Raw genomic sequence first — 27999 nt, 5'->3', positions numbered from 1 at the left:
GTGGGGCCAGAGCAAATGGTCTCGGCCAGTCTGCCGAGTGGCTGTACAGAGACCGGGTCCACAGGGCAGGGGGCGGGGCGGGCAGTACAGCAGAGGGCAGGCCAGGTGTACCCCGGTGTGCCGGGGTCTGCAGCAGGGTGGGCCTCAGGTACTGAGAGATGGAGGGCTTAGAACCTGCAGGGGGGCGGAGCGGGCCAGTCAGCTTGTCCAAACACTAATCTCAACGACAAACGTTCAGAATACTTTAAGGAGCCAAAAAAATGCATGTCTTTCTCCTCGTCTCGCAAATGATCAGTGTTTGAGAGTTAAAATGAACCTCCGGGTCCTCTGAGCCCGCGCCACGCCAGGTGGGGCCGATGCTGGGAACTGAGTGGGAGGAGGCTGGGGGGTCCGCTGCTCTGCCTGTTTGCGCGGCCGCCAGGTGAGGCTGGTTCGGCCACCGCCCTCCGCCCCATGCGGCTGCCCGGCGCTCGGAGCCCGAGGCACGCCCTGTTGGTGGGAGAGCCGGGTCTCCTGTGACCACCTCCTTCTGCTCCCCGGCCCTTGGCAGCCAGCGCCACGGCCCCGGAGAGGATCCACTGCCCGGAGAGCATCCGGGACCAGGGCTCCGCGTGGCTGCCCCACCGGCCCGCACAGCTCGGCGCCACCTCAGTCCAGGCCCACCGTCCTCGCGCGCGCTGCTTCCACACACCTCTCCTCCCTCCCCCACCCACCCCCCAACCGCTTCCCCCCTTTCTCCCCATTTTAATGTCACCAAGACCAGCTTTGACCCCGCTCATCCCACGAAGGCGCCCCTGGCTCCCGCTGCCCTCCCTGAATCTCTCGTCCTGCGCTGCCCTCAGCCCCCACATCGGCCCTCTGGCTCGCCCGAGGACGGCATGTGAAGCCACCGGCCCCGCTGCGGTGTAGGGCCGCTGCCTGGGGCTGCCCCGTGTCCCTTCTGACTCCCTATCACCGAGCCGGGTGAGCCCAGGGGGTGCCCAGCGGCCGCGGGGCGTGCTGGCTGGTGTGTGCGCGCTTGCCAGGGCGTCAGCCCGCGGGGGGGGGGGCGGGGAGGGCTGACTGGAGCATGTTCTGCAAGGGGTCGGCCGAGCCCCGCCCCTCGCCGCCTCACCCGGGTGCTCACCCCCAGCCCCACCTGGCGGGCAGCTGACTTCATAAAAGTGGCCCCCAGGAGCCGCGGCAGCTGTGGAGAAGCAGAGGATGAGCGCGGCGCGTGGACCGGCGCATCCCGGGGGCCGGCCGGGCCCCAGGGCCGGGGACAGGAAGCCCAAGCAGCGCAGCCGGCACAAGGAGACGTACTGCATGTGCATCTACAAGGTGCTCAAGCAGGTGAGCGCGAGCGCCCCGTGGGCGTGTGGACGGCGCGGCCAGGGAGCCAGAAAGGGCAGGCGCTGGCTTCGTCCAGGCCCTGAGGAGTGACCTCAGGTATGCCCTGGCACCCTTGGGGGGTCACACTAGATCTCAGAGGATCTCGTGCGTGCAGAAGACGTTTCAGGCCTGCCCCACCACCACCCAGAAGTTGGCAGGGACAGAGGACATGGAGTGAGGCGACCCATCCAAGGACAGAGGGACCAAGAAAGGACTGAACTTGGCGGAAGGGGATAGGGCGCCGAAGACACGGCACAAACGGGCAGGGCCAGCACCATAGACAGCAGAGCACAGACAGGAGAGCTGTGTGGAAGGGAATCCCTGGGAAGCTCTCCTGGATGCACACATTCGCCTGGGAGGGGCTCAGGGGTTGGCCTACCTTCTGGAAGAGAAACCCCAGAACTCTAAAGCCTCCTCGGTTACTGAGTCACATGACCCGGTGGCAGCAGAGGGTGGGCCCTGGCCCTGGGCGAGCCCCCCCAGGCCCTTCCTGTTGAGGGCCTCGTGGAGCACCTGTGAGAAGCTCCTGCTCCTGGGACTCAGGGTGCTGACAAATGTTTGGAGGCCCCAGAGTCCGGATGACCTGAGGCAACCTGGCCTCTAAGCCTCTGCCCTGCGCAGCCCAGCGGGGAGGAGCAGGCTGGTAGCTGCCCCCCTGCCCTGGGCCCCCTACCTGCCCAAGCGCCCTGCCCACCTGAGCTTAGGTCCCCGGGGTGGTGCCTACCTCCAGTCTGAACCCCATCAGCAGGTTGGGGACGAGGGCCGTTCGAGGGGTCTGGCGGTAAGGGCAGCGGCAGAGGCCAGGGTCAGTGTCCCAAAGGCAGGCTGGGAGGGGATCGCAGGCTGGCACTTGACCAAATTTGACTCAAACATGAGGGAGGACTAGACCAGGAAGGGACTTGGGGGAGAGCGGCTGAGGGCTGACCCACGCCCTGGCACCTTGCAGAGAGCAGGATGTGATGGCAAGAGAAGGGGCTGAGGCTGCCCAGCCCATTCAGATCTCCTGCCTTCAGCAGAGCAGAGGCAGAGAGGAGTGTGTGGCTGTGGGGAGGGAGCGTCAGCTGTAGCTTGGACTCCACCTCCAGCTGAGGAATGAGGGCCCCACCCTGCTGCCAAGAGGCGCTCGGGTCCACTGCTCTTGCTCTGGCTCTGCTTTACTGGAGGTCACCTCCTTCAAAAGCGCGAGTGACTGGAGGAAAGGGAGGCCGGGATAACCACGCCTCCTTCCAGCCCCTGCGGTGACTTGCGCCATACCAGGTGCTTTCTAGACGGGAACTTGGTAACCGTCTCCTGAGTTAAGTGTGCAAAGCCTTCGAGCAGCCGGCAGTCCCACCTCCGGGAGCATGACCCCTAGAAATGACCTTCATTATGCCCATGGCGCTGGCTGCCAAGGGCAGGGGAGCAGAAGGAGGTTGTTACAGGAGACCCCGCTCTCACCGCTGCTCCCACGCGCTCGGATAAGTGTTCAAAATGTTTATTTACTATTGCACAATTCAACGGCGTAAAGCCGCCCCCGGTGCCCATGCAGAGGGCACGGTGACAGCAGTTACGACGCTCCATGCTACAGAACACGAGGCAAACAAGCAGGATGCCAGGCTGCTGACTTGCTGTCACAGGTGCCCATGCAGGAGCCGAGGGTGTTACCTCTGTGGTTGAAGGAACCTCTTTCTAACTTAGACACATAGAGTAGTAAGGAGGTAAAACCCAGTCCCTATTTTCATGTTTCCTGGCCTCTGGGGAGAGGCTGGGGCAGCCCAGGGGTCCTGCCTGGAAGTGGCAGTGCCTCTGATTAACACAGCCCCGCTGCCTTTCTCCAGGTGCACCCCGACATCGGCATCTCTTCCAAGGCCATGAGCATCATGAACTCATTTGTGAACGACGTGTTTGAGCAGCTGGCAGCCGAGGCGGCCTGGCTGGCCCAGTACTCGGGCCGAACCACCTTGACATCCCGCGAAGTCCAGACGGCCGTGCGCCTGCTGCTGCCTGGGGAGCTGGCCAAGCACGCCATGTCCGAGGGCACCAAGGCCCTCACCAAGTACACCAGCTCCCAGTGATCCCGGCAGACATGAATAAACGGTGAACTGCTCCTGTGCGCTGCGTCCATTTGAGAAAAGGGGGCGTGTAGGCGCAGTGCAGTCTGGGGTCACGTCTGGGGGCAGCCAAAGCGGAACGTGGCGCTGTTGCACACTTTACACGCTGCTGTCCAGTGTCCCACGAGCGATGTGACAGTGCTTGTGATAAGTGTTCAAACAGGCAGAGAGCCAGAGTGGGACTCAGGGTGTTGGTGAGAACCCCGGATCTGCCGCCTGCTGTCCCCCCGGGCTGGACATCCTCACGTGGGTGACTCTTCTGCCCTGGCTTTTTGCTGCCACTGCCCACAGACAAGCCCATTTGTCCCCTGTTGCCCTGTGTTGTGGGCTACACCCATCCGGCCACCAAGTCCAAACACAGCAGGCCCAGGCCTGCGGGGGTCTGGGAGATGTTTCCCCTCGGGTTTTCTCCCCCTTCGTTTCAGAACAAATCGGTGGGCATATTTTTGAGACGCCTAATTTGTCTCCCTGGCTTTATTTTGAAAGATCTCCAAGCCCCAGAAAAGTTGCAAGGAATACAATGCCCTTCACCTCGACTTGCCACTCCACATTTGACCACAATTTGCTTTTCTCTCCTTCAGCCTCTGCTCTGTCAGTGGGCAGACAATCCATCTGTCCTCTTTCAAGCTCTGGAAGGGGTGTATGTGTGTGTGTTTGGGGATGAGGGGCAACTAGCACCAGCTCCCAAATCTTCTGTCCCCTCTGGAGAGACACAGCTGCTCCCCTTTGACTCCACATACTGAAAAGCTGTACAGTACCGTCCCAGCTGCTCCTGGATGCAGCCTAGAGACATGGCTCGGGTGTATCTCCCGTCAGGCCCAACCTGGAGGTGCCAGGTGAGAACTATCTACGTTCAGCCCCAGCTGGGAAGGGGCGGGTGCAGGACCTGTGCGCTGAGCCCAACTCTTCCCTGGCTTCTGCTTTATTTTTAAAAGATTTACTTATTTATGCTACAAGAACTGGGGTACAGGCCAGAGGTGCAAGAGGGGAGAGGATTCCCCAGAGACAGAGTGGGGAGCAGAACGGGTGGATCTCCTGAAATGCACTGCTGAGGGGAGCAGCGGGGAGACAGGAGAGGTCTGCTGCGCCCTGTGGGTCGCTCCCTGGCCGGAGATAGAACTCGGGCTGCAGGGGCTGCGGGCAGCTTCACAGTGCTGTGTTTAGCCCCTTGAGCCACCAGGGAGGCCCAGTGGCTCCTGCTTTATTTCGGACCTTGAGTTACACTCGCAGTGTGATTGGCCACGGCATGAGTCGGATGCGGTTAGAAAGCTGACTCCAGCCCCGCCTCCCTCCACTGCGGAGCTGTCGGCTGCACTTGGCCTCTCTGGTTCGCTTTGTGCCCCTTTCCTTTCCCCCCTTTCCTTTGCCCTGTGCTTGTAGGGAAAGGAGACACGGGCGTCCCGGGAGGAGAGCTGCCTTTTTCTTTAAGAAAGACAAAAGCTCCCCAGCACGCTCCTTACGCCCCCTCCACCTCTCCCCACCCCGCTTCCCCCATAACCTCAGCCATCAATGTCCACTCGTTTATTTTTATTTTTGCTTCATCAGTTCATCACTTGGTTTCCTTATATAGCTCACCTATGTGAGATCACCCAACATTTGTCTTTATCTTTCTGCTAACTTTGCACAATTGCCTCGAGGGGCTTCCCCTTTGCTGCAAATGGCACATTTTCGTCTTCGAGTTGAACCACATGGCGTTGAGCATGTGCTGTGCCTTCTTCACCCAAGCCCCAGTCAGGGGGCACCTAGGCTGCGCGCATCCTTCAGCTGCTGTAATGCTGCCCACCCCGCGCCTCGGAAGTCCCCACTTAGCGCTGAGCCAGATCGGCCACCAGGCTGACTAGAGCCAGGCTGCGGCTGTGTCTCTGAAGAAAGGCCCTGAGCCTCCCCAGTGGCGCAGCGGTTGAACGCTGGGTTGCGAAGCTGCCCGCAGCCTCTGCGGCGCCGGTTAGATCCCCGGCTACTCCCCGGCCACCGGAGGAGGGTCCCACAAGGCGCGCAGACCTCTCCTGCCGCCCGCTGCTCCCCTCAGCAGTGTACTTCGGTCCTTCTGCCTGCTCTGCTCCCCGCTCTGGCTCTGGTGAATTCTCTCACCCTCCCGCGCTTCTGACTGTACCCAGTGCTTGTATAAACAAAACAAACAAACAAACAAACAAATAAATAAAAAAAAATGCTTCTATAAAAATAAAAAAAAAAAATTAAAAAAAAAAAAAAAGAAAGGCCCTGAGCCCGAGCAGGGCTGGGGTAACTGCTGCGGACTCGGGAAGAGCCCAGCACCACGGGCCCTACCTGCAGCCCTTTGCTGTGACTCCTCACACTCTCCACACAAGGAGACGTGCCCACCAGCCAAACCCAGGGAGTCAGGTGCCCTTTTCACCTCAAGTTGTGACTCCAGAGCTCCTGGCTGAGCCTTCTGACCCAACCCATGCCCTTTCCCCTGGCCTGGCTGTCACCTCCAAGACAGTCAGCTCCGAGAGGAGGGGGAGGCTGGGCCTGCAGGGAGGGAAACAGGACTCCCCCGCTGAGGCATGCAGCCAGACCCCCAGCCAGACCCCACAGCTGGCGGGGGCCTTCGCACAGAGACCCTTTCCACCTGACACCCACAAGACAAGGAGCCCTAGCTGACCAAACTCCAGCCTGCGGGGCAGCTCTCCCTCCGCGTGCCACCCCCAGGTCACCTCATCCCGCAGGGCTGTCGCTCCCCTCCTGGCCTAGAACTTTGGGACAATGGACAGAATGCTTAAAACCAGGCCGTTCTGCCCCAATGGGGCCGGTGCCAGCCCAGCTCACAAAGAGCAGCGGGAGGCGTGGGCACCATGTCTGAGGGGTGAGTGGGGGCTGGAGTGAGTCCCCGGTGCCTCCCTGGGCCTTCAGTGGGAGAAGAGCTGGTAGGCACAGGTGCCCCCCAGGGCCCCGGCCCACGACTACACAGCGACTCTCACCCGGCCTGTGGTGGGCCTGGCCCTTCCTGCGTCCCATAACCATTTGCTCCAGAAACAGGGCTCTGCTTTGGGGGAGGTTTCCTCACACACACCCCCTCCCTCCACTTCCCACCAGCCCTGTTGGATCAATGCAGCATCCCTGGGAAGGACCCTCACCCTGGGAGGCTCAAAAGGCCCCCTCCTGACCAGGAGTCCCTACCTAAGGCCCAGCCCATTGCTCCCCACAGTGGGGAGTGAATAAGTGACCCCCATCTCAAGCCTTATCCACAGGGCCCCTGCCCAGGCACCCTGTCAGCACCACCCCGTTCCCAAGAGGGCCCCCCACTTCATTGAGCTCCATTTTGGTGCCATTAGTGTCACATCTGGAATCTAGCGCCCCCGACCTCCGCCCCCACTGCTTGGAGGCGGGAGGCTCAGAGTGCCCATGGGGCGCACGTTGCCTCCCCCCAGGGCTTACCAGCGCCTGTGGGACTCCTCCCACGTGACCCTGCAAGGGCTGCTGGGCCAGGAGCCGCCCCTGCTCGAGGCCCTCCCGGACCGGGAGCGGCAGTCCTTCCAGTACAGGGTCTCCTCGCTCTACCTGCACTACCTGGGGCTGCTGCGCCGCTTCAACACCCTGTACGACCAGATCGTGCAGCCGCAGAAGCGGCGGCTGCTGCGGCGCCTGCTGGACGGCGTGGCGGGCCGCGTGCTGGAGCTCAAGGATGACCTGGTCCGCGCCGACCTGAGCGAGACGCACTGCCTGGACCGCGTGCTGCAGGACCTCACGCTCACACCGGTGCGCCCGCGGGAGGGACGGCGGGCCCTGGGGAGCCGGAGGGCGGGCCCTCTGGACCTCGGGGTCCCCCTGGGTTAGGACTGTGCGAGGGAAGGAGGGTGGAGCACGCCAGGGACTGGGGTTGGGTTTCCTCGGGAGCTGAGCAGGAAGCAGGGCCGCCTGTTGGTCGGCTGGGGTGAACGGAGAGTCAGGATGGACCAGCACTGGAGGTCAGTAGGGAGAGGTCACCAGAAGGGGCTTCCTCCTCAAACCCTCCCCCACCCCCTCGCAGCAGCCGCATCACCCGGGAACCTGTTAGAAATGCAGAGTCCCGGTCCACAGTCCAGACCCTCTGGTGGCCTCTGGCTTTAGCAAGACCCGTTGGCGATCTGTTGGGTCTGGGAAGTTGGGATGGGAGCTTCAGCAGCAGCTCCAGGTTGCCCCGGGACCCTAACCCTAACCCGCTGCAGGCTGCATGGGGCTCTGTTGTGGGCTTGGGCAAAAAAAAACAGTCTCCCAACCTCCCGACCTTGTCGCCTGGCAAGGGCCTTAAGCCTGTATTTTAAGAGCTTCCCACTGATTCTGAGGCACAGCCAGGCTTGGGGCACTGCCCTTTACCTGCCAAGTCCTCCAGAATTCACCTCTCCACACGGTGGGGCAAGAGAAGAGATCTTGGGGGGATCTGCCCCCCTAAGTCATGCATGTCCCATCCTGGGACACTAGGATGGAGAAAGACAGGGCTGGTCTGCGTAAGAAGCTGAAATGGCAATGCAGCTGCCAGACGGCTGGACTGATTCCTGACCTTCCCCCCCACATCACCCCAAAGGCAGACCTGGAGGTTCCAATTCCCAGATATTTCCTGCTGGAGCAGCCAAAAATTCTGAGGGAACGAAGGCTGATACTAGCAGAGATCCTGGCCAGAATGGAACCTGTGCTGTCCCAAGAGGTATGTGGGGGAGAGGCCCTCCCAGAACCCCTCTTCCAGAACCGAGAAGCCACCCTGCAGACACCCAGCCATGGGCCCACTTTGGTGCTTTGGGTGACCCCTGGCTGCCTTCAAGCAGGCTCCTGCGCCCCCAGCACCAAGATGGAAGTGTGCCCTGCGCGGGCCTCCCAGCTGCCTACCAGGAGGTGAGTCCTCCCTCATCTCCTGCTGCCCTGTCCCTGCTCTGCCAGAGCCATCCAGGGATGTCCCGGACAGAGGCCATAATCACACTGCAAAAGACCGAGCGAGCCAGGCAAGGCCGACTCCGCGCGGCCTTCATGCAGGAGATCCGCAGAGAGGAGGAGCGAGACCGGAGGGTGCTGGAGGAGGGACGCTTCAAGTTCAGTCAGGACTACGCAGCTATCATGATACAGAAGGTAACCCTTTGCACCAGGGGAGGTTATGGGAGAGTCACTGACTCCAGGAAGCCTGCCTGGGCCAGCAGTCAGTCACAGAGATGCAGGTGCTTTTGTTGTCTGGCCCCACATGGGGCACCTGAAATGGTCAATAAGCATGTGTCTCATTTACCTATTTATTCCCAAAAGCGTCTGAAGTGGGATGCCATAAAAACCCCAGAAACAGAAGGATCATTAATATGAAGGCAGAAAGATCCAGAATAAGGCAGTAGAATAGAGTAGACGATCATTCCAGAAACTCTCAACTGGGTTAAATCAAGTGTAAACATTGAGTCCTTACAACATATCCTGAGTCTCAGGGGCAGCTGAGGTCAAAGGATAAGTGATGAATTGCACTTGATAGCTGATGCGACCCCGGTGTGCGCAAGGTCTGTGCCCTCTGGGGTCACCCTTTACTTAACAAGGAAGCGACAGTCACACCCCGTCCTGACTCGCTGCAGAAAACCGAGCCCGGTCTACGGATTGCTCCCCCCCCATCTATTTTCCTGGCCGTCACGCCTCCCCTCTGCTCTGGACAGCTATTTGGCACCTCTCAGCCTGGCTGTCCGCCCCCCCTAAGTGTGGTCCTGGTCTCCCTGTCACTCCCTAAGGTGCTGCTAACACAGGTCCTGGTGAGGCGGGATCGGGTGCCAGGCCGGAGGGGACCCTGCATGGGCAGCGTGTGCCCAGGCGCGTGGGTCCTGCCCTGTTGTGGGCACTCCTGCTCCCGGTGACCTGGAGCTGCCCTCCTGGGGCTGCCTTCCCGGCATCCCCTCCTCCCCGCCACCGCCTTCCCCGACCCTCCTGGCCACACCTTCCAGGCAGAGAGCGGCCCCTCTGTAGAGCTCAGCCCAGGCGCCCCATCCCGGCTGAGACGCAGTGTGGGACGGAGCCCCATGTCTGCCCGCAGCTGTGGAAAGGCTACATGCAGCGCAAGCGCACGCAGCACGACCGGCAGGCGGAGATGGAGCTGATCGGCATGGTGAGCCCCTCCCGCCGGCCCCGGGCACAGGCTGGCCAGGGCGGGGTTCGTCCCCTCTCCGCTCTGCACCCCTCCCCAGACGCCCTGTAGAGCCCTCGCTGCCCTGCCGGGCTGCCCTCCTCTCCGCCTGCGGGGGCTTGAGCGGAAGGGGGCGAGCTGAGGCGGAGCCCCCCGAGAGGGTCCCTCAGGGTTTGCTTGAGAAGGAGAGGAAAGGACCGGGAAGACCCCTCCCGGGCTCTTGGCCCCTCTGGGGGAACTGTAGGGGGATGACTGGGTCTGGACAGCCCCCTCACATCAATGTTTGGGAGCACGGGCTCCCCGCTTGCTCCGGGTACCCCGCCTTCCTCCTCCACTGTGTCCAGAGAGGACGGCTGAGTGTGGGCTCCACGGAGGCTGCCTGTGCCCCGGGTGGGCGTGGGCGGCCCGGGGTGGGGTCCCTGGCCTCTCCCCGTCTCCTCTGCTCTCTGGGGGCTCTTCCTCAGCCGGTCTCCACTGAGAGGCCGTGCGGCTGAGGGGTCGTGATCGAGGGGGGACTTTGCAGTGGGCAGAGGCCCCCGAGAGGTTGGGGGCTCGGGCTGGGACGGACACCCCCGGGGCCGGAGCTTCAGAAGGGGGCAGCCCAGGGGCCCGCCCGGGAGCGGGGCCCGGCAGCACCCCCGGCAGCACACGTAGGCAGAGGGAGGCCGGGCTGGCCGTGGGGGGCGCGGGGGCCCGGCCCACGGAGGGTGAGGAATGAGCTGGCCGCCCGGGCCCATCAGCAGTGTGAGCTCAGCGTTTTCAGTAATTGTCTCTGCGCAGAGTGATATTTAAAATACATTTGGGAGCCAATGAGGCGGGAAAGTGGCTGCGGGAGCGGCTGCCAACGCGGGCTGCCGGGGCGGGGTGGGGGGTGCCGGGGCCGGAGGCTCGCAGGGGAGGGTGTGCCGGGGGGAGCAGGCGGGGGGGCCAGCCCCCATGCATCCAGCAAACTCATTATCAGAGTAATTTACACAGGCGAGTTTCGGGGCGAACACAATTTCTCCTGATGCAGCCTCGCCCGGCGTTCCGCGCGGTGCGCCGGTGCTCGGCGTGTGGGGGCAGGTGTGCCGCCCGGGCCGGCCCCTCGCCCTCTCCCGATGCGCCGCCGCCCCCTTCCCAGCTCCCCTCGACCAGCCAGGAGCGCACGGACATCCTCTTCAAGGCCGACTTAGGGGAGGACGTCCGGAGGCTCCGGCAGGTGGAGAAGGAGCAGGAGTTCCAGACGGCCATCACCAAGGCCTCCAGCTCTCTCAGGGAGACCGAGGGCCCGGACATGAAGGAGAGGCTGAAGGAGCAGATCCGGCAGTGGTTCATCGAGTGCCAGTCAGTGTCCCCGGCCTCTGCTGACCCATCCCCCGCCCCTTTTTCCCGCCCCAGCCCAGTGTCCCCCACACCTCTCCCGTCCTCTAGTCCAGGCTGGACCATTTCTCCAGCCAAGCCCAGCCCCCCAATGCACAGCCAACACACTTGGCTTCAACCCAGGCCCCCCACCTACCCAACCATCTCCCCGTGTTCCGGAATGGAAGGGAAAATGCCAGAATAAGATGGGAAGAAGGTCCGTGAATGCCCTGAGTGGTCTGTGCCTCCCGTCCCTCCCCTCTCTGGGCCTTTCCCAGCCTGCATCCTTCCGTCCGCCCATCCTGCCACCCATTTCCCTGCGTCCACCTGGGTGTCCACCCACTTGCCCACCTCTCCCGCCACCCTCTGTCCACGTAGTGACCTTACCGGTCGGTTCCCTGATTATCCGCAAGAGTCTGTAGGTGGATCCTACGTGATCTTTGCAGACAAGACTCCAGAACAGGTACCCGGAGGCAGGGGCAGGAATGGTGGCGGGCGGAGTGAGGGGTAGAGTCCCGAGTGTGAGCTGGGGTCGGGGGTGGGCGTGTAACTTGCAAGACAGCCTGGGGAGGGGTCACCCGTGCCGGAGGAGACGACCCGGGCCCAGAAAGGAAGTGCGTCCTCCGAGACCACCGTGGCCCCCTCACCCCCAGGGGCTGGGAGAGCGACAGTGTTGAAGGGAACCCTCCTGTCCCTGGCACCCCTTTCTTCCTGCACTCCAGTGAGGTCTCTGGATTCTCAGCTCGTGGGCCCCAGCTTTGAACCTGGTCACCCCAGCCTCAGGCCTGGGCTCCCTTGCTCCCAGCCTACCCTCCTCTCTTCTAAAATGGCGTCCGTCTTTGGTCACAGGTGAAGATGGAACTGGAGGGGCAGGCCCAGGAGGGCAAAAAAAAGGCCCAAGAGAAAAATGCAGAGAAAGAAAAGGAGAAAAAAGGGAAGAGGAAGAAGCAGGAAAAGGCCAGGAGGGGGGTAAGGCGGCTGCTGGGCTGGGCACCGGGGAGGCGGGATGAAGTCCAGGGAGCTCTGAGGAGAGCCGGCCCAGGGCGTGGCGGGAGGTGAGGGCCCCTGTCAGAGGTCAGTGTTCTGTTCTGTTCTAGGAGGCAGACACGATGCTGAAAGTGCTGCCATCCAAATTTGTCCCCGTGATCAATGCTGGACATGAGGAGTACATGAGTAAGAGGGGGAAGCTGGACAAGACTTGGGGGGGCCCCGCTCCTGGGGAACATGGGCATTTTCCATGATCACAAGAGGGTGTGGGGTGGAAGCTGAGGAGAGAATGCCAAGGAAGGGGTGTGGGGCACGGCTCCCTGGGGGCGCTAAGGGGCTTGGGTGTGCATCCTGCAGTCATGGACTTGGGACCAGCCTCTGCGTGTGGTCAGCAGCTGGGTGGGGAGAGGGCCAGCGGCCTAGGGCAGGTTCCTGGTGTGTGTACAGACTGATTGGGGGGCAGGGGACAGACAGAGACACAGAGGCAGACAGACCAACACAGAGAGAAGTGGATTAGTCGGAGTCAGATTCCAGACTAGTGTGCGTGTGCTCATGCGTGTGTGTGTGTGCGCGTGTGTGTGCATGTGTGCATGCACACCTGGGACTCTCACATCCATCTGTCCATCCGTCTCTCCACTGCTAGATCTGTGGAAGAACCGGGTAGAGGACATACACCCCAATCAGAATTTTGACTCCGAGATCCTTCGGCTGGAGAAGAGGAAGGAGGTGGAGCAGGAGATCCGGGTACAGGTGAGGAGCAGCCCCCTCAGGCCCTCTCCCCGCTGTCCTCCCTCCCCGTCTCCGCCCACCCATCCTCCGCAGCCTCCTCTGCACTGTCTCCCTGTAAGTCTTCTTTCCATCTTGGACCCCCATCCTCTGCCTCCCAGTTTTCTCCCCAAATAGGACGGAGTAGGCGGGGCTCTGAGCTGGGGTCACGTTCACCCTCACCCTCGCCAGACCTTGAAGGGCTGGCCCCATGCATGTACCTGGGAGGTCAGGCCAGGTGACCCAGCAGCCCCGAGGAGGGCCTGGACTCTCCAGCTGGGGCAGGTACCGAGGCTGAGAGTCAGGCGGCTGCTCCGCCCCCAGGCTTTAGAGAGCAGATCTGGGGCTTGCACCGAAAGGCAGTGACTCCATTCTGGGCTTCTTCCCACATCGATGCCTGTTAACAGCAAGGCTGGCATGGGCAGGATGTGCAACAGGATGGAGTGTGCGCAGGTGCGGGGCTGGGGGCACAGACCAAGAGCCCCACAAATGCAGGAGGAGGGCCTGGGGGCCATCTGCACTGCCAGTGCTGGGCCCCTCCACCCCCACCTACGTCTCCTCTCCATGGCCTCTCCAGTCTCTAGTTGCCCCACACTCCCTGTTGTGCCCCCAGGTAGATGAGCTGATGCGTCAAGAACTGAAGAACCTGCGCCGGGTTGTAGACAAGGAGGAGGAAAGAACCTTGAAGGGCCCGAAGGCAAGATGAACGCTGGACTGAGTGGGGGGTGGCATACTTGTGGGGGGACCAACAGCGGCCAGGGGTCCCCCTGGTGGTGCAAGGGTTAAGTCTCAGCGCTATCAAGCTATCAACAGCCACTGCGGCATGAGTTCGATCCCTGGCCAGGGAGCTGACCCACATAGCGCAACAGATCTCTCCTGTCTCCCCGCTGCTCTCCTCAGCAGTGGATTTCAGTAGATCCGCCTGTTCTGCTCCCCAGTCTGTCTCTGGTGAATCCTCTCACCCCCGCACCTCTGGCCTGCACCCCAGTTCTTATATGCACGGATAAATAAAATTAAATCTTTGAAAAACAAACAAACGAACAAAAAAACCAGTGGCCCACGTGCTTGTTTCCAACCAGAACAAGATGGGGAAGAAAACTGGGAAGAAGAAGAAGGACAAAGACCTGACCTCAAACAGGTAGCTGCCCCCCCTCACTGCCAGTGGTGGGACCAACACCCCAGTCCAGGACACGTCGGACTTCTGGGACCAGTTCAGTTGCTGTGCGAGCTTGGGAAAGTCACTTAACCTCCCTGATTCCTGGTCCTCACTCCCCAAGGGCCTGCCCTGCTAAGCCCACAGAGAGCCGAGAGGATCAAGTAAAAGCCTCAGAGATTGCTCTGACATGATACGGAACAGGATGGGGGCGGAGTGCCATCCTCCGTGCTCCCCCCATCCTCCCCCGCCCTCCCGGCTTTGCCTTAATCAGCCCTGTCCCTCCCCCAGCCCTCAGCATCTCCCTGGGCCTCCGGCTCCAGGGTTTTCAGAGGCTCCCTCTTTGGGCACCTCCCTGGCACAGCAGGGCCACCGGCACAGACGGGGCTGATTTCATCACCAGGCCCCCTCCCCGTAGGACGGACCCCTTAACTGTGGTTTCTGTCGTGGATGACAGATGACAGGCGGGACTGCCAGTGACTGTGCAGGGAGTGTGAGGAGGCGCTCGGCCCACAGAGCGGCCCTGCCCTGGCCGTGGTCTGGGGCCACACCGTCTATCTGGCCTTCGGGGTGACTACGGGTACTCTGACCATGGAGCATTGGCCCCTGTCCCCCTCCTCGTTCAGTCTCCTTCTCCCTTCATCCCTCGGGGCCTCTGCCAGGTCCCTGGAATCCCTGTTTGAGGAGCTCGTCAGCCAAGGCTTTCTGAAGAAGAGTGAGATGGTGCCCTTGAGCAGCTACCTTGGTGAGCGCCGGCCCGCCCCAGCCCGCCCCGGCCTGCCCCTGCAGCCGGCCTTCACCCCCTGAAGCGAACCTTCTCCTGCCTGCCCTGGGCTGGGGAGTGGGGTCCACTCACCAGGTGGCCGCCTGTCCTGCCAGGTGACTGCCTCTACCTTGGGACCACGCTGAGCCTAGCACACAAGCTGCCGATGCCGTCCCTGTTTGACACGCGGCAGAACGTGGCCTTGTACGCGGTCCTCCGGCTGGGTGAGAGGCCCTGGGGAGAGGAGCCAGTACGGCAGGTGCTCTCGGGAGCCCGGGCTCAGGGGAGGGTGGCCAAGGCGGGCCCGTGCGGTCTGGCCTGCGGTCCCCAGCGCCACTTGCCACCGGCCCTGCTGAGGCCATACCCGGAGTGAACCCCTGGCTCGGGCCCAAGTGGCATCCATGGTCTGTCCCTTCCCCGCCCTCTACACACACTCACGGGAGTCCAGCGTCTTTGTGAAGCCACTGGCCACGCATCCTTTAAGTCTACCCATTTGTGACCCAGGAGCGGAAACCACAGGCCGTCGGAGGAGGAGAGGGCGCCGTCCCGACACCCCCACAGCTCTTGGGAGTGGGGTTGCTCAGCTATCCGAACTCCCTAGGCTGCCTCTTTGGGTGTGCAGCCTAGGGGGTTGCCCAGACTTTCGACTGGGGCTCGCCTCACACCCCATCTCCACCCCGGCCCCCTGTTGGCCCACCCCCTGCCTGTGGCCCGTTTCTTCTCAGGCTCCCCAGACATACACGCCATGGCTCCCCTCATCCGCTCCATCCTTCTGGTGGGCCCCTCTGGCATGGGGAAGAAGATGCTGGTTAAGGCCGTGTGCACAGAAACCGGTGCCAACCTGTTTGACCTGTCACCCAGCAACCTGCAGGACAAGTACCCTGGCAAGGCCGGGGTGCAGATGCTGGTGCACATGGTCTTCAAGGTCTGACCTGGGCATCTCCCACTCGCAGACGGCGCGTCAGAGCGGGGTGGTGGGCTCTGTCTCCCGGGCTCGCCCACCTGCCTGGGGCTTGGCTTAGGGGCTGGGCCGTCTCTCTCCCAGCCCTACTCTAGCCGTGGACGAGGCCCGGGTCCCCGGGTGGTGGGGGCGGAGCACGCAGAGCCTCGCAGTAGCCCCCGTTCGGGAGGGCAGGGCTCCCTTCCCCTGGGGTGTGATGGCCACACAGGGGGCTTGCAGAGGCGGAGCCCTGAGGCGCGCTGATGCCCGAGGCCAGCCCTGGCCCTGGGCCGGGCCAGGTGGGGGGGTAGCCCTACAGTCTGACACTAGGTTTCCACCCCTGGCCTGTCAGGTGGCTCGGCTGCTCCAGCCCTCTGTGATCTGGATTGGGAACGCGGAGAAGAATTTCTACAGGAGGGTCCCGAAGGAAGAGAAGGAGGTGAGGGGCGTGGGGAGCCCGGGCCAGTCAGGTCGCTGCCCCCCAGCCCCCCTCCCCCGTCGCCCCGTCTTCCTCCTGCCTTTTCTTCTCAAGGCAAGACTGAACCTCCCAGGGCCCACGGGGTGGGGGCGTGTGAGTGTGGCGTGTGCTCTGAGAACCTGAGAAACCTGTGAAAGCCGCCGTGTCCCCAACGCCCTCCCTCCCCAGAGCAGATGGACCCAAAGCGAATCAAGAAGGACCTGACCAGGGCCGTGCGGCAGCTGGCTCCGGGCGACCGCGTGATGCTGATCGGGACCACCCAGCAGCCGCAGCTGGCCGAGATGAAGGGCTTGTGCCGGATGTACGAGCGCATCCTCTTCATGCCGCGGCCCGACTACGCCTCCCGCTATGGTGAGGCCCGGCCACGCGGGCACAGGTCAGAGGGTAGGGATGTCCCTCGCAGCTCCCCACTCCTCTCATCCCTCACCGCTGCTGCCAGCCCGCGCTTCCACGGCCGGGCATGCGGGAAGTGCTGCGTGATGGGCAGCCGGTGGCCTGGGTCCTGGCGGCTCTGTGGACGTTCAGACCTCAGTGGTGGGGGAGCTGGCTGCTCTCTAGAAGCGCAAAGCTCAGCCCGGATGCAGGTGGAGGCACCCACAGCCGCTCCCTGCCCGTGGCTTCCCTGTGCCCACAGTGCTCTGGAAGCAGATGCTGGAGGCCCGGAAAGTCCAGGTGACCAAGAGCCTGGACATCAGCGCCCTGGCCAAGGTGTCTGATGGCTACACACCCGGGCACATTCATGAGGCCGTCCAGGCGGTGCTGACAGACCGGCGGCTGCTGCTCTTGAACAAACAGCCTCTTGCGGCCTCCGAGTTCCTGGGGCACCTGGTCAAGCAGGAGCCGGTGTACAGGGAGGAGGAGGAGTCCCTGAAGGTGAGGCTTCTGGGGGGGCGAGGGGGGCGGTGGTGAGCCAGCACCAGCCAGAGGGGGGCCTCCCTCTGCCCCCACCAGAGTCCAGCTGGAAAGGGACCACAAGGGACAGGAAGGCGCGGGCTGGGGCCGTGGGCTCAGGCTGTGGGTAGGGCCACTCACAGGCTCCTCGAGGGTGGGGACCCCAAAGGGCCACCTGTGTGTCAGGAGCTGTGCCCACTCCCGCCCCTGGCTTTATGCCCACCTCTAGGGGTGGCACGATGGCTATGGGCTCACCAGAAAGAGGGTTCCCAGGGGAGGGAGCAGGGGGCACCCCAATTCTAGCTGGACCCCAAGAGAAAGACTGCAAGGACCTGCCCTAAGCCGGGAAGTGGTGAGTGGGGTTGGGAGGCAGGGCCTGGGCAGACCCCATGGGCCTCTGTCCTCCCCACCGCCCCAGGACTGGTACTTCAAGACCCCTCTGGGCAAGAAGAAGATGAAACTCAGCAGTGAGCAGGACACCGAGGACACCAAGCTAGCAAAGAAGAAAAAGTGACAGGGCGCCAGGTGGTGCCTGAGACCCTGGCACTGCCCTGTGGGCGGGGGGCCAGCGGGCAGAGGCATAAATGCCCAGATGGCTCAGGGTCTAGCTCTTGGCCTGTCTCCATACTTCCTGCCCCTGCCTGTGCCAGTGCCCCCTGGCACCCCCTCCCAGTCTCAGTGCCCAGAGGCCTGTCCTCTGACCCACCATCTTCATCTCCTGTCATTGCTGTGTCCTGCCCTCTGCCCTTAGGGATTTAAGGGAGAACAACAGGAAGAGGAGAAGAGAGGGGCGAGGGAGCGGGAGGGAGGCTTCCAGTGAGTGCAGGAAAAGGAGAGAATCTGGAGGTGAGCAGACCTGTCTCCGCTGTGGCCCCACTGTCCTGGGTGACCTTCCCTGCGCCTCCGCTTCCTCACCTGCAAAGCGGGCAGAGAGACTGGACCAGCCAACGGCTGTGGCCCTTCTCTGGGGTTTGGTAACCCTGCAGAAGTGTCTGGGGGGCCGGGGCTGGGCGGGCTTGGGGACCTGTGGGCCGTGCCTTCTCTGGAGCAGCTCCACTTGCACAAGCTCTGCGGCCTCCCTCTGCCCAGAGCCGCCCTGTGGGGCTGAATGGGATGCAGCGAAGGGCCTCTGTGGGCTCCCCTATTGGGGAGAGTAAAGCTGTAGGGACCATAGTCGGGGAACTCGGGCGAAGGGCCTCTGTGGGCTCCCCTATTGGGGAGAGTAAAGCTGTAGGGACCATAGTCGGGGAACTCGGGGAGCTGGGGGCAGCTCTGCCACCTCGGGCTGGGAGCGCGGGTCCTCTGAGAAGCAGTGTGGGGCGTGTGTGTGAATCAAGGTCAGGGTGTGTTCCCTGGGCCACAAGGGCTGAAGACTAGACCAGGCAGCCCCCCCGGGGGTCAGGCCAGCCCAGCCCAGAGCCCCGTGAGGCCCATATTGGCTGAGGCCAGGGGCGGGGTTTTGAGTTTTTCTCTCTTTTTCCCTTTTACATCCCCAAATGCTAATGTGCCTAAATAGGCAGCCCCCCACCCCCCATCCTCACTAGCTGAGACCCTCCCACTGAGGGAGATGCTCTGGGAGGCCCAGGGCCTGCGGGCGGGCGCTGTCACCTTGATTTATACCCAGATAAGGTCAGGCAGGTCCAGGAACCTGCAAAGAGTCTACAGTTGCCCCTAGACAAATACCCAGAAAGGGCGAGGGAGTTCAAGAGCTGGCACGCGGAGGGCCGGCGGAAGAAGGCGTGCGTGATGGAGAGGGACCCTCCCCACCAGAAAGAGACCGTCAAGACGCAGGCTTTGCTGCAGGCAGCTCTCCAGCTCCCTACCAGCCTTGTAGCTGCTCCCTAATGAACTGTTGCTCACGTAATTTTGTGCCGGAGTGGGGCGCGGGGACAGCACCAGGGATGGGCCTGAGGGTACGTCCCGCTCTCCCGGGGCAGGAATCTCTCTACCCACGAACCCCTGGAGACAGGCGGAATGGGGTTCCTCTGCCGGGCGGGCGCCGCCTCTCTGACGCTTGTGCCTGAGCTGCTGTTACACTCAGCACCGTGCCTGCTGGAGACCAGCCTCGGGAACCACACGGCCACCAGAGGAGCCTGAGGCTGCAGGCCCTGGCTGCCCAGCCTGCTCTGACTGTTTCCCTCCCCTGCCATGTCCCAGGCTGACACCAGGTCCCTCTCAACCCTGCTGTGCACGACTCTGGGCGAAGCTCAGGCTTGGAAGTTCGAGGTTCCCCTCATTCTTCCCTCCAGGCCCCTCCCTAACTCCCACTCCCAGCCTGAGGCCTCTCCCTGCCCTGACAGCTGGGGGCTATTTATGGCAGGGCCCGTGTGCTCCCGCCCCTCCCGCCCTGGCCTCCTCCGGGGCCCAGCGCCCTGAGCAGTCCTGAGCACGGCTTCTGTGACTCTCCCAGAAACTGGCCATGCCTGGGAGAAGGAGCTCCCCTCCGCGCCGGGGACCCCACCAGGGCTGCCTCCCCGCGGCCCCCGCCTGCTTGGTCTGGGGAGCTCAGTCCCAGCCGGCCCGGGGCCCCCCTCGGTCACCGCTGCTGTGCCGTGACATGGCCCTGCAGAACGCCCTGTACACCGGGGACCTGGCGAGGCTGCGGGAGCTCTTCCCCCCGCACAGCACGGCCCACCTGCTGCTGGAGAGCCGGGCTGCCGAGCCTCGCTGGAGCAGCCGCCACCCAGGTGAGGGCGCGGGGAGGAGGCCGAGCGCCCGGGCACGGGGAGGAGGCTCTTACGGAACAGAGGCTGTCCTGGCTGTTGCTCTGGCCCTGGAGCTGGCCTCAGCCTTGGCCCTGGAGGGAAGTCATGTGGAGCCCAGAATAGCTCCGCTGAACTGCGCGGCGGGTCAGACAGTCTAGGGACAGAGACCCCTCCACCCCCGTGTCTGTCGGGGTGTCCTTGCGCTCCTTCTCTCTGCCTTTGGTGCCTAGCTCTCCCTGCCCCAGCACCCCCCAGTGCTTACACTCTGCCCTCATGAGCTGGTCCCCAGAAGAGTGCAGGGGGCAGGGAGAGCCCCGCGATGACAGACACAACACCCTCTGTGCCAGGCTGGTGGAGCGGCCCAGCGGCGGGTCCCCCGAGCGCCCGGAGTCTGGCCCGCGCCCCATCGCCACCCGCACGGCCTCGGGAGCTGCCCTGGCCTTCTGGCAGGCGGTGCTGGCTGGGGACGGGGCCTCTGTCTCCCGCTTACTCGCCGACTCCAGCACGGGCCTGGCTCCGGATTCCGTCTTTGACACCAGCGACCCAGAGCAGTGGAGGGATTTCCGATTCAACATCCGCGCTCTGAGTATGGGCCGGGGCACCGGGGGGAACACAGGGGCCTGAGTGGGAGAGGGGAGGCTGGGGACGGAGCTCTGGGCTCCCTCTTTCCGGCCGCTGCCCACTGCCCTCATTTTCTGGGAATGCCTCGCCTCCAGCTAGGGCCTGAGCCCATGTTCCTCTCGCCCTAGGACTCTGGTCTCTGACATATCAAGAGGAGCTGACCACCCCACTGCATGTGGCCGCCAGCCGGGGCCACACAGAGGTCCTGCAGCTGCTACTGAGACGGCGGGCCCAGCCCGACAGCGCCCCTGGGGGCCACACTGCCCTGCATGAGGCCTGTGCAGGGGGCCACGTGGCCTGTGTCCGTGTGCTGCTGGCAGCAGGAGCAGACCCCAACATCCCTGACCAGGATGGGAAACGCCCCTTGCATCTGTGCCGGGGGCCTGGCACCCTTGAGTGAGTGGCACCCCTACACCATTCCATTCTTAGGGGAGACCAAGAGAGGACCTTGGGGGTTAGGGGTGCATGTCAGGAGGTGGCAGGCCTGGGGGGCTGGTCTGGAGGAGCTAGGGCTGGGTGGGGGGTCAGGATGAGATTACTCCCCAAAGCATCAACCAACCACTGGCCCTTTGGGGCTTGGGACACCTCCGCCCCGGGGCAGGGCGGGGGCACTCAGGCAACGACCTGGCTGCACACTGAAGGTGTCTGTAGCCATGCAGGGAGGTGTGTGAAGGCTTGATATCTTCGGAGCTTTTCCTGGCATGGTGCTAAATGAGTGTAACAGCAGCTCAGGCACAAACCTCAGAGAGCAGATTGTCCAAGAAGAGACAGCTCGTAAAAGACCCTGGTCCCCAATTTGGGCCATCGTGGTCCCCACGGGCAGGGCAGGCTTCTCAACCTGACAGGACTGGCCTTTCCACACTGGCAGGTTACAGTGTTGTGTAACCATCGCCTGAACCTTTATCATCTTGCAAAACAGAAACTGGCCCCACTGAACACCAACTCCCAAGCCTTCTTCCCTCAGTCCCTGGCACTGCCATTTGTTCTGTCCCTGACTTTGATAAGGTAGGCACCACATAAACATGGAATCACACCGTATTTCTTTGTAGTGACGGGCTTATTTCACTCAGCACTGGCAGGGGCACCCTCAGGTAGCGGCTCAGGGGCTGAGCCCAATGAGCCAAACTCACAGGAAACAGATGGATAGACCCACATGTGGCAATGTGTTCCTTCTGGTGGGAAAGTTCCTTTGCTGTGACCTGAGTAACTACACCCTACGTGGAGGACACCTTGGAGAACGAGTCCTCACTTAAAACATTTTGATGAGCGTGGAATCTGGCAAAGACCATGGCGCATGTCTAAAGTGACGACGTGCAATGGAGCCCCTCTCCAGCGGCGCACCAGGCTCGCTGCACATCTGCCCAGAGCAGCCCGAGCCTCTGACCTTGGCTTCCCTTCCATGGGCCTCCTCCCTCCTGCTAGCCCAGCAGCCTGGGCTTAGCCACGTGGGTTAAAGTGGGGACTACACCTGCTAGAAAGATAGCACGAGGGGCCTCCCTGGTGGTGCAAGGGGTTAAGTCTCAGTGCCATGAAGCTATCAGCAGCCACTGCAGCACGAGTTCCATCCCTGGCCGGGGAGCCGACCCACATGGCGCAGCAGACCTCTCCTGTCTCCCCGCTGCTCCCCTCAGCAGTGTATTTCAGTGGATCCGCCTGGTCTGATCCCCACTCTGTCTCTGGGGAGTCCTCTCACCCCCGACTCCCTGCACCTCTGGCCTGCACTCCAGCTCTTGTATGCATAAATAAATAAAATAAATCTTTAAAAAGAAAAAAGAAAGACAGCACAGGGCCCGTACATGATTTAAAATGCTCCTGTCATCCTACCAAAAACAAAAAGCAGGTGGATTTTTTTTCCATTGTGTAAAATATACAGACTGTAAAAGCGACCATCCCAACCATTTCCAGGAGCACGGGTTAGGCACCAAGGACATTCACAGTGTTGTGTAACCACCATCGCCTGAACCTTTATCATCTTGCAAAACAGAAACTGGCCCCACTGAACACCAACTCCCAAGCCTTCTTCCCTCAGTCCCTGGCACTGCCATTCGTTCTGTCCCTATGACTTTGATAAGGTAGGCACCACATAAACATGGAATCACACCGTATTTCTTTTTAGTGACGGGTTTATTTCACTCAGCATATCGTCATCCTCAGGGTTCACTCAGTGAGAAGCATGTCAGAATTTCCTTCCTCTTCAGGTGTTAATAATATTCTATTGCATGTAGCTGCCACATTTGGTTTATCCACCCATTATTTCGTGGATGCTTACAGTGCTCCCACATTGGGCTGCTGTGAGCACTGTTGCTATGCACGTGGTGTCCAGCCACCTGTGAAACGGGTGAAATTAATTTTAATAATATATTCTATTTAACACAATAGATCAGAAACGTTAGCGTGGCAACATGTAACTGATAGAAAAAATTAACGAGGTATTTTACATTCTCCTTTTGCACCAAAATCGGTGTGTATTGCACACCACAGCACGTCTCAGAAGCACAAGCCTGATGGACATGCACATGGCCCCTGGCCACACCCGGCGGTGATCATTCCTTTTTTAGAGGAAATAAATGTTTCTAAACATCTAGTCTTAAGAGAAGTGGGCAGGGTGGTCTAATGACCCCTCCCTTATCCCACCTGCACCTGCTCCCAAGCCGGACGCGGCCAGGGCGAGCTCCTGCTGACAGCTTTGCAGGCCCTTGTCCTATGCCGCCTGCAGCTACCTCACCAGGTCCCCAGGGAAGGAGTGTTCCCCATTCCACGGATGTGAAAACTTGAATTTTGTTGCGCATATCCTTATAGGCAGGGGCGACCTACTGGAAGCTTAGAGCAAATCTGAACAATTTTGGTTTTGATGTTTCTCCCGCTGCCCCCACTTCTGTTCATGCCCATGGACAGGTCCCTGCCCCCTTCCCCTCCAGTGCCTGCATGCAGAGGCCCCAGCTGCCCTGCTGCCCCGAGGCCCAGTTCCTCCTCTGTGACCTCAGTTTCCTCACCTGCCTTGCCCTGGGAATGCCGAGAGTGAATGCCCGAGAGCATGGAAGGCCTGTCCTAACAGCGCTCACGGCTGCTCGTGGCTGGTAGTCCCAGTGAGGGTGTTGGCCCTGTTGAGCCTGCGCAGAGTCCCCGGGATGACTGGCACACAGAACGGAGGGCGAGAGACAGCAGGCCGGAGTCAGTCACGGCTCACCATCGCTCTGATCGGAGCAGCAAGGAGGCAGGGGTGCACCTGTTTTCTCCCCGCTGCTGTCTTGCCCTCACTAGGTGTGCAGAGCTGCTCCTGAGGTTTGGGGCCAGCGTGGATGGTCGGTCTGAGGAGGAGGAAGAGACGCCCCTGCACGTGGCCGCCCGGCTTGGCCACGTGGAACTGGCAGAACTACTTCTACGACGGGGGGCCTGCCCCAATGCCCAGGATGCCGAAGGCTGGACCCCGCTGCTGGCTGCCTGTGATGTCCTCTGCCCGTCCCCGGCCACCGCCAAAGCCACCACCGCCCGCTGCCTCCAGCTGTGCCACCTGCTGCTCGCAGCCGGAGCCGACGCCGACCACGCCGACCGGGACAAGCGGCGGCCCCTGCACTTGGCCTGTCGCCGCGGCCACGCGGTGGTTGTGGAACTGCTCCTGGCCTGCGGGGTCAGTGCCAACGCCATGGACTATGGGGGACACACCCCCCTGCACTGTGCTCTGCAGGGCCCGGCGGCAGCCCTGGCCCAGACCCCGGAGCGCGTGGTGCAGGCTCTGCTCAACCACGGCGCCGTCCGAGTCTGGCCCGGGGCCCTCCCCAAGGTACGGGGCTGGGGACGGAGGGAGGGCCGGGCTGTGCTCCCGCTTGCGCTGGACGTGGCCACGCTTGGCGCTGGGGCAGTTCCTGCTCTCATTTGACAAGTGGAGCCTGAGTGGGGCAAGCGAGCGCACACCAGCTTGGAAGGGTGTGTGTGTGCACGCGGGGGGGTGTGCACAAGTGTGCAAGTGTGAAGAAGGTGACCCGAGGGAGAGGTCAGATTATAAAGGTCTGGAAAGACAGGAGGTGCAAGGGCTGAAGGGGCAGCAAGGAGTATTCTCATCAGGGGGGCCAGCTCGTGAAAGGGGTGCTAGGGAGCCCCACCGGGCAGCGGGTCCCGCTCAGGGAGATGCTCAGGGCACAGGGGCATCTGTGAGGTAGAGCCATGAGCCCCATCCCAAGGTTCCAGGTCTCCTGACCTGCTCGCGGGTGTGGTTCTGGTTTGGTCAGGACACGCATCACCCAGGCCGGAGCCGCTTCCGACACCGGAGAAAACCCCTTTGACCATCAACTTCCCACCTGCCTTACTTTACATTCACTTCCCCAGAGTGGGTTCACCTTGAGGCCTGTGCTGTGGGGCCCTGGTGGGGAGCCTGTCCCGTGCTGTGTTTTGGAGGAGCCGTGATGTCGGGGGAGCTCAGGACCTGGTTGGGGTCCCATGCTCTCCGAGAAGCTGGGTCGGGACTGATGCGGCCGTGGGCAGGACCCCTGCCCCACTCCAGGCTGGTGCCCCCGGCCCTGGCCAGCCCTGGCTTCCTGCCTCGCCCCTTCACTCACAAACCTAGAAGCATCTGTCTAGATTCCTAAGCAAGACCAAATAATTAAACAGCCCGAGAGTTCGGCAGATTGGTCTCCCCTTTGGGAAAATACAAGAAAATCAACAATTAACACTAATTAATCTCCTATTAACACCAGATAATTAGGAGACGAGCAATTCCCTGTAATCTGACGGCGGCTCTGACAGCTAATGATTTCCCTGTCAGGGAGGGGTGGGAGGAGGCAGCGGAACAGCACACGGGTTTTCTGGGGCCCCGCTGCCGGCCCCCGCTCTGCCCTGCCTCGGGGACCCAGTGGGCTGGCACAGCAGGGCACCCCGCCCGTCCTCGCACCCAGGCGCCACGTCCCAGGTGGTCAGTACACACAGAAAGGAGTCGGCCTCCGCCTCCCTCCTCTGCAGCTGCTCGGGCCTGGCTGGGGCGCCTGTCCCAGGGTGGGGGGCGCCTCCCGGCAAGGGGCCCCGCAGCCCAGCCGCTCCTGCAGCTAGCTCCCCAGGACCTCCGTCTGGACTGGGTGCTTGCGAGGACCTCGGCTCTGGCTTGGGTGCCGTTCATGTGACCACAGGCAAGTCCCTGGGATTCTCTGAACCGAGAGGACTGCCCGTGACATGGCACCATCCCGTGACGAGCAGCGGGCAGCCATGGGCGCAAGCACAGCAGACTCCTCTACGACCTGTCCCTCAGTCTTCCTGGCCACCTCTGAGTAGGGGGTGACTCATCGTGCAGACTCCTGAGCCAGGTGCTCGGCCTGTGTGGCCCCCGGCAAGTCGCTTCCCTCCAGCCGGCTCCTCACCTGTGAGACAGGGACGCAACGGGAGGCCCGCTCCCGAGGGCTCCTGGGAGACCAGGCTTGATCACAGGATTGAGTTAGCGCTGGCGGCCTGGTGGGGTGGCTCTGAAGTTAAATAATGTGTGCGGAAGCTCGTGGACAGCTGTTGGGCACCACCCCAATGTCGGGAATCCAAGGGGAGCGCCATGCAGGAGGGCTCCTGGGGGGACGGGCGTGGGCTGGGCAGGCTTGGAGAGAAAGGAGGCGGCATCTGGGCAGGGCTCAGCAGAGTGGCCCCAAAAGCCCGTCTCCCTGGCACAGGGTTCTCTCTCCTTTTAAAAGTTGGCTCAGAACAGACTGGTGACGTCGTCTGTTGTGACCGGGCCAGTCATTGCGTCGTCTTCAGTCCCGACAGCGGGTGGGGGTCACTCTGGTGACCACCGCCCAGATGCGGGGTAAGAAGCAGAGGGCCTTGGGCTCAAGTTCCTCATGTGTAAAATAGGGGAAGAGGGAGAGAGGGCTTCCTCCTGGGCCCCAGGCCTGGACCAGACTTCCACCTGCTTCCATTACCCAGCAGTTCCCGGCACAGGCAACACTCCCCACCTACCAGTAACAGGATCTCTCTCCCTATAGGCAGGAGGATGAGGAAGGCAGCCTGGGAGGTGGCACCATTCTCAGATTTTACAAAGGGCCTGTGGCCACTGCCTATAGCTTGAGATACAGCAAGAGATGGAGTGGATGAAGCATGGGTCTGCTGGGAGCTATTACTTGCAGCCATGGGGGTGGGTGGACTATGTGTGTCCAGCTGCCTCTCTGGTCACAGGACAGATCCCCCTCAGGCTGCCCCCTTCCTCAGGCATGGCTCACCACTCACCGTTTCCTGCCACCTCCCTTCTGGACCACCCGTCTCGGACAGTACCCTCTCCAGCCACGCTTAGGCCTGAGTCTACTGCTTTTGCTTAAGAGCAGCAGATCTGCAAGGGGTCTCTTCCCTCTGAAAGAGAAGCTCCCAGCTGACCAGGATCTGACTGTCTCCTCATTGCCAGGCCCCCAGTGCTCCCCCGTAGTGGAGCTCAGCAAATGTTTGTTGAGCAAAGAAATGAAAGAATGAACCTGTTTCCAACTTGATCCCCTTCCATCCAAGAAAATCCTGCAGGAACCTTGAAGAGGCAGATGGTAGAGATAGTGTTGGAGGCTGGAAATTCGAAACCCAGCTGTCAGCAGGATTGGGTCTGCCTGGCAGTGCGGAAGGACTCAGCTTCAGGCGAGTCCGGCAGTCCTTGGCTTGCGGGCACATCCCTCAACCTCGGCCTCCACTTCCTCACTGTGCATCTGTCTCACTGTTTTCTTGTAAGGACACCGCCATGTTGGATTAGGACCCTCCCTAATGACCTCATTTAACTTGATCACCTCAGCAAACACCCTGTTTCTAAACAGGTCACATCATAGGAACTCAGGTTAGGACTTCATTGTGGGGGATTCAGTTCAACTCCCAATATCCATCTGTCCTATTGCTGTCCTGTCATGCTTTGTGGACCAACCAAGGGACTCATCCTGTGGGGTGACTCGAGACACTCTGACTGGGGCTGCCTCCTCCAGGTGCTGGAGCGCTGGTGCAACTCCCCGAGGACCATCGAGGTCCTGATGAACACGTACAGCATCGTGCGGCTACCCGAGGAGGCCAGGGCTCTGGTGCCTGCCGAGACACTGCAGGTCAGAGTCTAGGACCCTGAACACACAACCACTTGCTCAGCCATCCTTGAGATGCCCACCTCCTGAAAGGTCTGCCCACCATAGGATTCCCCCCTCTCAGTACCTCAGAATTACCCAGAGCCCTGCTCAGTGACCACCCAAACCCAACGTGTAAGAGGCTCCTGCAGACACCCACTGGCTTCCTGCCTTTAGGAGGAGTGGGTGCCACTTATCCAAGGCTACCTCACTGACCCCCTCCTTGTGCCCCCAGAAGCACCACCATTTCTACTCCTCCCTCTTCGCCTTGGTGAGACGGCCCCGGTCACTGCAGCACCTGAGCCGCTGTGCACTGCGCGCTCACCTGGATACCTGCCTGCCCCACGCCCTGCCCCGCCTGCCGCTCCCGCCCCGCCTGCTCCGCTACCTGCAGCTGGAGTTTGAGGATGTGCTGTACTAGGTGAGTCCTGGGTTCTGTGGGACCATCCCAGCCAGCTGGGGATGGGGCATGGGGAGGAGGCAAGGGAAGAGTTGGTGGCAGGGCCCTGGTCAGACTCCAAGCCTCTCCTTCCAGATGCCCACTGCTTTTGGGGAGAGCCTGAAAGCAGACTCCCCAGAGGGTTCCGGCCTGCTTCTCCCAGCACCCTGACCCAGGGCTGAGTTGAACCCACTCACGTCGAGGTGGACCTCTCAGCACACCCCCTCCACATATCTGGGAGAGGTGGACAGGCTGTACAGCCAGGTGATGTTTGAGGGCAAGAGCTGGGACTCATGGGAATCAACACACTGCGCTGGGGGTCTCCTGAGACCC

The 27999-nt window shown here is 61.9% G+C and overlaps 3 protein-coding genes across 3 annotated transcripts; all 3 read left to right on the top strand.

The window, feature by feature from the left end:
• Positions 1 to 1203: 1203 nt before the first annotated feature.
• On the top strand, positions 1204 to 3425 carry H2BK1 (H2B.K variant histone 1; the record flags this gene model as incomplete). The annotated part of the gene is made up of 2 exons (XM_084230745.1): positions 1204 to 1332; positions 3189 to 3425. 2 exons carry the CDS (start codon positions 1204 to 1206, stop codon positions 3423 to 3425), a joined length of 366 nt encoding a protein of 121 aa, XP_084086871.1.
• Positions 3426 to 6824: 3399 nt separating this feature from the next.
• DRC11L (dynein regulatory complex subunit 11 like) lies at positions 6825 to 17654 on the top strand (the record flags this gene model as incomplete). The annotated part of the gene is made up of 18 exons (XM_084230744.1): positions 6825 to 7178; positions 7984 to 8103; positions 8334 to 8519; positions 9448 to 9519; positions 10658 to 10860; positions 11254 to 11338; positions 11725 to 11844; positions 11973 to 12048; positions 12506 to 12612; positions 13241 to 13324; positions 13707 to 13765; positions 14443 to 14525; positions 14660 to 14767; positions 15269 to 15468; positions 15836 to 15922; positions 16135 to 16312; positions 16596 to 16834; positions 17271 to 17654. The coding sequence occupies 18 exons, from the start codon at positions 6825 to 6827 to the stop codon at positions 17364 to 17366; spliced, it is 2457 nt and encodes an 818-aa protein (XP_084086870.1). The 3' UTR covers positions 17367 to 17654.
• A 2176-nt stretch (positions 17655 to 19830) lies between these two features.
• ASB10 (ankyrin repeat and SOCS box containing 10) lies at positions 19831 to 27648 on the top strand (the record flags this gene model as incomplete). The annotated part of the gene is made up of 5 exons (XM_084230200.1): positions 19831 to 20143; positions 20307 to 20574; positions 23440 to 23959; positions 27099 to 27212; positions 27463 to 27648. 5 exons carry the CDS (start codon positions 19831 to 19833, stop codon positions 27646 to 27648), a joined length of 1401 nt encoding a protein of 466 aa, XP_084086326.1.
• Between the last annotated feature and the right edge of the window lie 351 nt (positions 27649 to 27999).

The sequence above is a fragment of the Talpa europaea genome (assembly GCF_964194135.1).
Source record: "Talpa europaea genome assembly, chromosome: 3".
Taxonomy (NCBI): domain Eukaryota; kingdom Metazoa; phylum Chordata; class Mammalia; order Eulipotyphla; family Talpidae; genus Talpa; species Talpa europaea.
Note: the sequence above shows the minus strand (reverse complement) of the source record. Positions and strands in the feature narration are given on the sequence as shown.